The sequence below is a fragment of the Crinia signifera genome, chromosome 7 (genome assembly GCF_055691185.1).
Source record: "Crinia signifera chromosome 7, ASM5569118v1, whole genome shotgun sequence".
NCBI lineage: Eukaryota > Metazoa > Chordata > Amphibia > Anura > Myobatrachidae > Crinia > Crinia signifera.
In genome coordinates, this window is record NC_139223.1 from 34594114 (window position 1) to 34606603 (window position 12490).

At 47.3% G+C, this 12490-nt stretch overlaps 1 protein-coding gene across 1 annotated transcript in view; it reads right to left on the reverse strand.

The window, feature by feature from the left end:
* CHTF18 (chromosome transmission fidelity factor 18) overlaps nt 1-12458 on the reverse strand; it is a 48011-nt gene extending 35553 nt beyond the window's left edge. The window contains exons 1-6 of the mRNA XM_083152791.1: nt 12276-12458; nt 6827-7057; nt 5920-6061; nt 3676-3871; nt 3382-3480; nt 2993-3045 (exon numbers count right to left, since the gene is read on the reverse strand). Of these exons, the coding sequence (XP_083008917.1) occupies nt 2993-3045; nt 3382-3480; nt 3676-3871; nt 5920-6061; nt 6827-7057; nt 12276-12360 (806 nt within the window). The 5' untranslated portion in view covers nt 12361-12458. The remainder of the gene's footprint in view (nt 1-2992; nt 3046-3381; nt 3481-3675; nt 3872-5919; nt 6062-6826; nt 7058-12275) is intronic.
* Between the last annotated feature and the right edge of the window lie 32 nt (nt 12459-12490).

Consider the following 12490-nt stretch of genomic DNA (forward strand, 5'->3'; position numbering starts at 1 on the left):
TGGAGCGTCGGCAACAAGGCACCAAGGAGTCAAGAAATCTGTGTGTGCAGCCTAGGTGCCTCCTCCCCACACCCCGCCTACAGTTTGTACCAAGGTAACCTCTGGGAGAATGGCATATGTAAACAAAGGAGAAGAGAAAAGGGAAACAGAAAGTGTCCAACCCTCAAAAACCAGCCAGGTGCGTAAGGGTGGGCGTCCTGTGACCGCCATGGATTCAGAAAAAAGGATTTTGCAGGTAAGACAAAAATCCATTTTCTATCTATACCAATGGTGGACACTGGGACGTCTCAAAGCTTTCCGCTCATGGCAGGGAATGCTGCTGAGCTGCAGAAAGGACATTATGCCCAAAAGCAGAATCTGCCAAAGCGAAAGTGTCAAAACTATAAAACCGAATGAATGTGTGAATGGAGGAGCAGGTGGCAGCACGACACAACTGCTCCGCCGAGGCTCCCCGCCGTCAGGAAGGTCCCACCAAGCAAACTGAATGGGCTCGAATGGACAACGGAACCAGCCGATTAGCTAGTTCGTTTTTGATGCCTGGAATGTACACTGTGGAGAGAGCGAGCGAGTGGCTTTCCGCCAATTAGTGGAAGTATACACTCACATCAGAGGAGCGGACATATGCCCTGAGGGTTTAGCCCTGGATTCCTTGGAAGACATAATGGGGCAGATGTATTAAGCCTTAACAAGAGATAAATGCAAGGGTGATAAGGAGAGATAAACACCCAGCCAATCAGTTTCTTACTGACATTTTTCAAACACACATTTTTCAAACACAGCCTGTAACATGGCAGTAAGATGATTGGCTGGACGTTTATCTCTCCTTATCACCCTTGGATTTATCTCGTTAAGGCTTAATACATCTGCCCCATTGTCCTAAAGGTGCCCACACACTAGAACGATTTTTGGGCCGATTGGCCGATTTTTTATATATCAGCCGATATTTACTGATAATCGGTCAAAAATCGGTCGAAAATCGTCCGATGCTCGCTCCCGTGGATCTTTTGCTAAATCTTCTGATCTTACGTGCTGCACAAAAGATCAGAAGATTTAACAAAAGATCCATAGGAACGCACACGGGATCTTAAGAAAAATCTTTGGTAAAGATGTGCACTTGCCTGAAATCTTTTGTCCAGATCGGACAAAAGATTTGAAGGCTAATTTATGCGCACATCTTATGATCGCAGATCTTTCTAGTGTGTGGGCACCATAACAGTCCAATAAGTTCTGGCTATATACAGCTGCAGAGTGCCCACAGATAACAGTTATAGGCGGTGCACCAGGCCTTGGTCAGTTTGTTCTGAAAGTAAAAATAACTTTACAGCGATACAGAAATAAAGTAGTGAAGAAGTAGTATCAGCGTAGAAAACCTGGTCCTGGACTGAGGGGGTTACAGAGAGCAGGAGGCTGGGGTGCACTTCTCACTACCAGCAGCGAGGAGTAATGGCACCCGGACACTGAGGAGGGGACATAGAAAAGTCTCCTTTAGAGCGGAAGGACCTATAAAAAGGCCCCATTACGGACACGGTGAAGGCGGGAGCTGGAATTAATCCTGCCTCCTCCTGGAACAATGGCCGCTCAGCCCCCTGAAAACCCTGGTGGTCTAGTTGATGCGCTGCGAGATCAGGGTGCCACTGCCAGGGTCACCGGAGAATGCACCCCCCCCACTCTGGTGACACACCGCCGTGCATATAATCCGCCCCGCCGCTGCCCCCGTCCCCTCTCGCCGGAAAGTCCCCCCAGCAGACAGGACAGCGGCTGACAGCAATTCTCGGGGGTCCAGCTTACCTGGACTGAATGCGGTGTCCTCCGATGTGCAGCAGAGGTGGTCTGGCCGTATAGTATAGGTCAGTGCACCAGCCCCAGTCCAGGGAGGCAGCTGCACGGGAGCATCTGCTATAACCACTGGCTTCACTTATAGGGACAAAAAAATAAAAGATGATTCTTGAATTCAGGGCTTAAGAGCCCTGTCCTTAGTGACCGTGCCCGGAGGCACCAAGAACAAAAACTGGGGGCGGGGTATTGGGAGGAGGAGCCTGAGCTGAACACAAAGATTTCTTGACTCCTTGGTGCCTTGTCACCGAAGATCCACCCACACCCACTGTTCCAGTGACCACCATCGGTATGATAGAAAAAGAGCACTTTAATCATTTAATAAGGAATGCTCAGGCAGCACTGATAAATATCCCACTCTTGTAGGCAGGACACTCAACAAAGCCAAAAAGAAGAGCACCTGGATTTCCTGTAGGAACTGTGAGTCCTGCATTTATCACTGGTCCAGTGGTCCCAAACGTGGCCCCAAAGGCACACCAACGGTCCAGGAATTAAGCATATCCTGCTTGGCCACATATGGCTTAATTAGTAGCTCAGGCAATTTGCTTTAGCCATCTGTACTGAGCCAATGATATCCTTAAAACCTTTAGGGAACCTCTGCTCTAGTCTATACCTACCGTCCTCTGTTGCCTAAGAAAGAGAAACTTTCATAGCTTAGATGCAGGGGTGGGCAATAAGCAGTCCGCTAGCTGTTGATAAACTACACATCCCAGCATGCCTTGCCTTAGTTTTGCTATTTGACTATGTTGAAACTGATGCAAGGCATGTTGGGATGTGTAGTTCATCAGCAGCCAGAGGGCCATTAACTGGTAGAGAAATGCAAGAATTGAGACAAACCTGGGTACTTATGTAATATCTGGGCTCCCGTTTTTCTTATGAGACCGCGTCCGCTCGCCACGCTTAAAATCAACTCCATGCGTAGTTGGATAGTAGGGGTATGAAAAAAAATGGGGTGCATTTAACATGGGAGCCCAGATAATACATAAGTACCCAAACCTGTTCTCTGAGAATGAAAAAACAATTTCATATAAACATTGGTGGGGCATGGGTACAGAAATCTTATTTCTTGACCCAAATCATTAGGAGAACCAATTAGAATTCTGCTCTTGCCATCATTTCGGCCCCTGCTCTATGTCCATTACCTACAGGTAGCGCTCACCTGTTCAACATATCTGTAAGGCGCTGAGACTCCTCCAACACCTGCCTCCGGCGCTGTAAGACAAGTCCGGGAAGAAAGGGAAAGTAAAACCACACATACTGTACACGTATTTTCAGATTTAAAACTGAACCCCCACCATCATTTGGGGAAAGCAGGATGAGGGGACCAGATCTAATGAAAAAATCCAACACACCCAGTTGCCATCAGTTGGTCATCAGAAGTGCTGCATCTGCTTATATTCACTACAACTGCTACACAGGAACCCCCGCGCCAAAGAATCTTCTGCCCAATACATTCATAATAACCCAACCCATGACAGACTCCTAATAAGAGCTAAGCTACCGGTACAGACTCTGTAGCGCGCCTACATAGCCAGCGCACACACATACCTCGTCTGCTACCTGCTCCTTCAGGTAGGAGAAAGGGACACCGAGTAGATGAAGCTGCTGCTCACCTCTCCAGCTCAGTCCCCCTTGTTTTGAGAGGTCCTACAATAGAATAGTACATTTACAGACATTACAAACCTTCAGCAGTATTTTTAAAATTCAGGAACTGAATGACGACAGTTTCATTGTGTGACGTTCTGTAGAACTCGCTCCTGTACAGTTACTGTAAACCAAGTTGTATTTGAGAAATAAAAAGGACATTCCTCATTGGAGAACAGAAGCCTACACGTCTCTTACCTGAACCCCTGTCCCATCCTGGTCCTCCTTCAAGGCCATGTAGGCTCTAGAGCCGTCACTGGAGGTTACATGGATGTAGTCCTCTAATATGGGAGGGCGTTTCAGCACGCGCTTCTCCTCTGCCTTATTCGGCGTCTCTTGTATAGGTGCCATGTCGCTGACCTCAAGGTCGTCGCAGGCGAGAAACTTGGTATTCCTGCCGGGAGAATTTGGTGTTTACCGGATGCAGAAAGTTACAGACACTTTACAAGAGACATCGGTTTCTCATACAGAATAGACTTGTGCTAAACACACACAGGTATTTGTGGATGTAAATTGGGAATGATACGAAGGAGGTGATGTTTACGGTTCAAACGTCCTTTGTGGAGAACATCTGCATTCAAAATATTAAGGTTGAAGGGCTAAAAGGATCTTAAGGCCGGAATTGTAATAGTAAGTGGGTTCGGTCGGGTACACCTCTGAATGGTGTGTACCCAGCTGATCCGTCTGGACCCTGCATTTGGTAGCATGTCATTGTACATATCGTCTGATTGATCAGAAGAGATTACATTTGACACGTTGGAGAACACAATCGGGCATACACACAACAATATCCTCAATCTGACATTCCAATGCGCCTGTAAATGTGTGTACCCACCCTATGGCTGCAGGCGTGGCGGCGATAAGGGTAAGGCTGTGGGTGGGGAAGGAAACAAGGAACGGTCTGCATTCTCAGTGCCAGGATCAAGACTGATGGGATTTCGTATCCAAATCAGGTAAAATACGCCTTTAGCAACTTCCACCAAACAGAATACCGATAACCTTTAACCCTTTATGAGTGCCGACATCTCCGTGATACATGTGCACAATATTGACTAAAAATGCCAGCGTCGCTCACATTTACAAGCTTGTCTGCATAATTTCAGAGGCAGACCGGCAAAGAGACACAGGTACACGTCAGAGGAGCGGTGGAAACACACTCCAATATCAACAGACATCACCAACTGCCCACTATCAATCGGCTGACTCACTTTTAGGGTTAATCTATTCCACCCAGGGAAGCTCCTAAAATGGCTGCCGCACCTGGTACCTTATTAGGGTGGAGTACACAACCCATGGACGTTATTATCCAAAATGCTGCACCACTCCTGCATTCTGCTTACTGTGTGCTCAAGGGTTTCTTTTGTCTCTGACTTGTCTGTTACTGTACTAACTACATCCTCTGTATTGTGTGCATTGTTATAATGGGGCAGATGTATTAAGCCTTAACAAGAGATAAATGCAAGGGTGATAAGGAGAGATAAACGTCCAGCCATTCAGCTCCTTACTGACTTTTTTTCAAACACAGCCTGTAACATGGCAGTTAGCAGGTGATTGGCTGGATGTTTCTCTCTCCTTATCCTTGGATTTATCTCTTGTTAAAGCTTAATACATCTGGCCTATTGTCTGTAAAGCACCTTGTGTCCTGTTGGAGAAAGTGCGCTATATAAATTAAGCCCCCCCATACACGGTCCATTCATTGGATCCGATCTGTGCTTAAACAGCACACATCGTATCGGATCACATCCCTTGTGCCTGCATTGTGCATGCACTGCGATCCGATACGATGTTTACCTAGTACAAAAAGTATGTGCAGCACATACTTTTTGTACCGTACTATGTGATGCGCGGGAGCGCGCATCGCATAGAACAGAACGGAGCCGGTCCACACCGGACCGTGTATGGGCTCCTTTAAACTTCCTTTCTAAACCATGTTTTTTTTTTATTGAAAATATAGCTACAAATGCAAATTTCACAATAGAAAAACAAAAGGACAAAAGGAATTTGGGTGTTCTAACATAGTATGTGCATGACATAGAAGACAACTTCAAACCGCTCATGGCATCATGACTATATATGCAGGCAATTCACCCAACTTTGAAGTTGCATATTTGGGTAAAGTGAATCTGTCTTAAGGCCCATACACACTAGACCAGTGGTAGCCAACTCCAGTCCTACAGAGCTACCAACAGTTCACGGTTTAAAAGATCCACAGGTGGAGCTAATTACTTCACTTGTGTTTTTCTGTGAGCAGACCTGGGAAACTTAACTCAGCACTAGACTATATTGGTCAAAGATCATCTTGTCTGTATGGGCCTTAATTCTAAATAAGCTCCAAAGTGACCAGAATCTACAGTAGATTTGTCCTTTTACATCATACTGCATAATATGTCGGTATATAAAATAGACCACCATCCTGTAATGCACCATTATGCTGAAACCCACCTTTCCTTGCTCTTCTGAGTGGGACCTGGGGAGGGCGGTGGGGTGATGTCATCACTTAGCGCCGTGCTGTCCACAGACAGATCATCTGCACCGAAGTCCAGCTTCTTAACGGCATCTATCCTGGGGCGCTTGGGCTTTGGAGCTAGAGAATTAAAAACAACTTTATATTTCCCAGCAACTCTATTGTGTTCCCACGATTACCTCCTTCACATCGCAAATGCCGGGTCGCCCCCTGGAATTTGGACCCAGTTCCGGCCTGGGAGAGACCGGCATTTGCGATAAAGCATGCACTGTCACCAACCGGCATATTGCCTGTCGCTGACGCCAGGCAGGGGCAGCGGGGTGCGAGAGGAGGCAGCACTGACGATGCTGCCTCCTCCATGGCAATGAACAAGATCCGGGTCGTTCAGACTGCTAAGCAACCCAGCTCCAACCCGCATAAAACACTTCTTTTACCATGGGTTGCTGGACCTGGGGTATTGAAAATATCCCTTTCACACCGCACCTTCACCCGGGGTCCACCTGGGATATTTGTGCAGTGTGAAAGGGGTATAAGATGACACCTGTTGGGTTCCGACAGTCGGAATCCTGACCCTTGTTTGCTCTGCTCGACAGGGAGTCAACAGGTGGAATTCAATGTTCTGCCTGTCGAGTGTCGGCATAAATGCCTGTGGATTGCCGATAAAATGGCTGTGAATTTGACAAACCATGACAGTTTCCGACAAACAGATCCATCTTCAAGTCGGATCTGTTTTGTCGAAAACAACCTTCAATCCGGTTGGAAACGGCAGCATTGAATAGGCTGCAGGCACTATTTCCCCTGTCGGAACCAGCCCCCGACATGGAACACCTGCCCTAAACGTGAAAAGCACAGGAACTCCTACAAAAGAAAGAAATGGAAACCTACTGATAGGAGGATCATAGAAGCTGTCGGAGAATTCATCCACTTCTACCTCATCGCGCAGTGAAGCAGCATCCCGCTTCTTAGACTTCCCGGCGGTAAGGCTGCCATTACTCTCCTGGCCAAGTCTGTGGTTCTCACTGGCCGTCAAGTGGTCAGCCGAGGTAATCGCCTCGTCAAACGATGGTTTCTGGCGAAACTGTGATGTTTTTGGCACTGGGCGAGAAGGCTCATTATCTGGGAGTGGGAGATTGGAGAGTTGACATGAATGTGACATATGCAGACATTCAAAGACATTGAGAATTCTGTGGCAAGTGGAGTCCTATAACAGAAATTATACGCATGTGGGTGCCCGATGGCTTATACTGTAGATCAGACATGTCCAAAATATGGTACTCCAGCTGTTATGAAACTACACATCCCAGCATGCCTTGCCATAGTTTTAGCATTCCCTAATAGCAAAACTGTGGCAAGGGATGATGGGACTTGTAGTTTCACAACAGCTGGAGGGCCATAGTTTGGATATGCCTGGTGTAGATGGATCCTTGAGCATGTGTAGATGATGATGATTCAAAACGTCGAAATTCTTTTGGCATTTTACTGACTGTGCTAGAATAACGACAGAAGCGAACAGGTTGTTATGAGCCACTTCTCCAATTATCTCTCCCCACCAAGGATGTGGCGGCACTGAATCTGATGCAGGTGATTCTGATTCTGGACAGCAATGTGGCTGGGAAACAGCTGCAGGACATACGGAGTAGGGATGGGACATCGAAAGAAAACATCAGTTGAATGATGTTTTTCAACATTTGTTAGAAAACATAATTTAGTGCCACACTTATGTCAACATTTACATGTGTTGACCTTTCTGTGTTTATTTTTTCTTGTGGCGATTCGCGGCACCCCCCCCCCCAGCAACCCTCCCGCGATTCGCAGCAAAACACCCCCGCCCCCCTCCCACAATTCGCGGCTACCCACCGCGCCCCTCCCGCAATTCGCGGCACCCCCCCACCCCGTGACCCCCCCTCCCGTAATTCGCAGCACACCCCCGCGACCTCCCACGATTCGCGACGACCCCCCCTCCCGCGATTCGCGGCTACCCACCGCGCCCATCTCGCGACGACCCCCCCCCCTTCCCGTATGCCCACACACCCCTATCACTACCCAGCTTCCTGCTCTCCTGAACCGTAACTTCCACCACTGGGGAGTCGCTGACGCTGTGTTGCCCACATACCCCTATCTTGCCTCATAGCCCAGCCTACTGCTCTCATGCACCCCAACTCCCACCCAGTAGGAGGAGACACTAACTCAGGGCCACCGTCCTGTACTCCTGTACTGCCACGCTGGACCCTCACCCACTGACAGAAGCTGCACAGTGTCCCCCACCCTCCTCTTTGGTCCCCCGTTTGCCCACACCCCTATCACTACCCAGCCTCCTGTTTTCCTGTGTCGTGACCTCCGCCAGTGGGGAGCCGCTGACCCAAAAACACCCTACTATACTATTGCACACACAGACACACACCTAAACAACCGCTTTTTAATTAAACAAAACAATACACACCCCCTTCCAAATCATATGCTCTCTATTTAACACGTTTCACCTATAACTCAAGTTGCAATACAGGGCATCCTTCTTACAATTCTAACCATATTTCTCATATACAAACGTTCACAAATTTAGGGGGCGCAGCCCCTTACGACAGTGTGAAGAGCGCCCGTAGGGTGCGATGAATCACCTAGTTAGATATATGATTCATGTTTTGAGGGAAATAAAAATATTTTTAAGGTACTTCCTCGTCTTTGCGGCCACCGCTTACACCAGTTACGTTAGCCGCTACGTGAATCGCGATTGTCCCCTCACGATTTCTCACCACGCTTCAGGCTCGGTGGCTCGCTCTGCTTCGCTCGCTACAACATTACTAAAGGTAATGATGGTGGCGTGGACCCCGAAAATAACCCTCACATCTCACCGTATGCTACATAAGTTGCATAGCGTAAGCGGTGGCTGCAAAGATGAGGAAGTACCATTTTTAACTTGATTTATAACAGTAAGAACAGGCTAATAACTTAAGTTGAACATAGAAAATAACAAAAAAACTACATACAATGCAACATAGAACATACTGTGCGTTGAAAAACTGGTCTTATTTTGTTGCAATATAGGAGTATACTATACAGTACGTTTAATTTTATCACTTCCTCTTCAGTTAACCCCTTACCGACGCAGCATGTTTTTGCCTTCCTGACAGAGGCCTTTTTTTCAAATCTGACAGGTATCACTTAAGTGGGGATAACTTTTTTTTGCTTTTACTTATCCCAGTGATTTTGAGATTGTTTTCCCGTGACACATTGTACTTTAAGTTAGGGATAAATTTTGGTCGATACAGTTTTTTTTTTTTTTGTGAAAAATACCAAAATGTCGTAAAAAAAATGAACATTTTGCAATTTGCAAAATGTTAAATTTTCTGCTTGTGAGACAAATAATCATACCACTCAAAATAGTTAATAACTAACAAAGACCATATCAAAACTTTATTATTACATCATTATTTCAACTTTCTTTTATTTTTTTTGGACGCTAGGGGGCAGCAGAGTCTAAATTTTACACATAACACAGTAAACGCTGCTTTTGGCTGTTCATGTTTGAACAGCCAATCGCAGCGATCGCCCATGGCGGGGGGCAGCGCTGCCCCCCCTGGGCAATGAGGGAAGATGTCTGCTGTCAGGGACAGCAGACATCGTCCCTCTGTCACCGCGTCTCTAGACGCGGTGACAGTTACAAGTCATGACGTACATTTATGCCATGTGTCGGGAAGTACATCCCGACCATGACATAACACACCTGTACAATTTTACTTGCGTTGTCCTATGTACTCCCATTCAAACAGTCGCAAGAAAAAGATTGTACCACCGTACACACTGTCTCGATTTGGGCTATTGACACGTCATATGTGAACAAAATTATCATAATGGGCTGGGTTAGTAATTTTAGTCACCCCTTTACCCATTAAAAAAACGACATGGGGTCCCCTCCCACGGCTGTAACCAGCACCAGGCTGAAGAGCCGGGGCTGGTATTAAAAAAAAAAAAAAAAAAAAAAAAAAAAATCAGGAAACCCGACAAATAGGGCTTCGCTGATTTTTTAAAACCAGCCCCAGGTCCGGGGGTGGTTCCCAAAATACAGGGGACAAAATGACTAGGGGTCCCTCGTATTTTAAGAACCAGCCCCAGGCCAAACCAGCCAGCAGGGTAATGCCACAGCCAGGGGACACTTATTATATAAGGTCCCGCGGCCAAAGCATTCAGCCCTCTGACTGGTCAGCCGGGCCAGGGGGGGGAAGTGGTGACCCCCCCCCAATAAAGGGGTCCCCCCTACAGGACTAACCTGAAGCCTGGTGCTGTCCCCGGTGGCCCTGTGCGGTAGACACCGGGCTGATTCAGTGTAAAAAAAAAAAAAAAAAAGGAAAACTATTGTCTTTTACTGTGGAACTATGAGTCCCAGCAAGCCTCCCCCGCATGTAGGGACTTTGAGAACCACAAGTCTCAGGATGTGGGGCATTAAAGGGCCCGCTGGCACTTGTAGTTCCACAGAAAAAAAATAGTCAAATAAACACACTGACACACACGAAAAAATAAAACTTTAATACATCCAAAACCCATACATACTGATACTTACCTATCTTGAGCCCGTCGGTAGGTCCCTGGGTCCGGTCCGGTGGCTTGGTTCCGGGGCTCCAGGGCTGAAGAGTCTGGGGTCCTGGATCCGAAGAAATCCATGGTGGACCTGTGGAAGGAAATCCTACTCACCCAGGTCCTCTGGCGAACATCTTCTCCATCTTCGCCGTCTCAGCCGCCGGTACACGCTCTCATCCGAATGATTCTGTTGGCCGCCTAGCGGTCAATCAGGAGCAGACTTTCTCGTCTCCTGGCGGACAATAGAATCATTTGGATGAGAGGCGCGGAAGATGAAACATCTCTGCGCCTTTCATTCCAATCGTGTACCGGTGGCGGAGACTAAAGGCCCATACAGACACTACGATGTCTTCTTAATGATGATGAACGACCCCATTATAAATCACCTCCTGAACAACCCAGAACGACTTCGTTCAGGGTCGTTTAGGAGGTGAATCTTTTAACATCGTCTACTGTTTATGCTGTGAACAACGGACGACTACCAACGATGCGCGTACCCGTGGGTCGTTAAAGACCATAGCCATCGTCAATGCATGCAGGTCAATTTGGCTATGGTCGTTAACATTGTTTGTTTTTTCAATAGAAAAGGTCCTGCATCGTTTGTGGTCGTTTGTCAGCCGTCGTGCACCAGTGATCACCTGCAATGCTGAGGTCGTTCATTTTCACTTCAAGGGTGAAAATGAAAGATGGTAGTTAACGATGGGTCGTTACTGACACATCTTTGTGTATGTATGGGCCTTTAGAAGATGGAGAAGATGGAAGGATGTTCGCCAGAGGACCTGGGTGAGTAGGATTTCCTTCCACAGGTCCCCCATGGATTTCTTCGGATGCAGGACCCCGGAACCAAAGAACAGCAAAGAACCGTCGACCGACCGAGTATGGACGGTCAAGACAGTTTTTTGTAATTTATAGGTCGTATGGGACAGCGTACACACCTATACAATTGAACGGCCATCCGACCCAGAACGGAAGAACGGCCCGACAATTGTATATATGTGTACCCAGCTTTAGCTTCAAAAGTGATAAAGTGGAGAGTGATAAACCACCAACCAATCCGCTCCTACCTGACATTTTTTAAACATAGTCTGTGACATGTCAGGTAGGAGCTGATTGGCTGGTGGTTTACCACTCTCCATTTTATCACTTTTGAAGCTTAGTGCATCTGGCCCGGTGTGTGTTACTGTTTTGTATCTGATTTTAAGTTGTTAATGAATATAAAACAAAGAGTGAGCTGGCTGTCGAAAGCAGTGGCAGCACCACACAGTGACACGCAAAAGAAAAAAACATTGGAAAATTGAGAAAAACATCGGGGGACAAATCTAGCGATGTTGAGGAAACATTGGATCCTCAACATTGCAGGGTTAAACATCGAACATTGGAACCAAAAATACGATGTTACCGATGAAACATAATGATTACCCATCCCTAATACGGAGTACATAGCTCCCAACATGACCAATTCCAGGAGGGACACAATGCTCTGCTCTGGGACTTCCCTGGTAATGTATGATTGCCAGCCCTGTGTTGAACAGGTTAATTAATAAAAAAGGTGTCACCACAGGTGATGGCAATCATACAATGAGAGGGAAGTCCAGGAGCAGAGCAGCATTGTGTCCCGCCTGGAGAGGGTCATATTGGGAGGTATGTGAGTGCCAGTATGCTATATGAGAGCATAATCCAAGTGAATGCAGGTTACCAGCCAGCAGTGCACCAACGCAGAGGTGGCGCTGCCACAAGTTATACACACAGCCGCCTCCCTCACCTTCCAGCCCGGCCAGCACCTCCAGCTCGTCGGAGAACTGCGCCTCGTAGTCATCTTCTATCCCATACAGGTCGTACTCATCCATGTTTCCTCAGCCCCACAACACCGGTACGGAATTCCCGCCAACCACCTGACCCTGGTCACCCTTCCTTTCTGGTAACGCTGCGGCGGCCATCTTGCTTCCTGGCAGCTCCCTGGCTCATCGGATTGGCTGG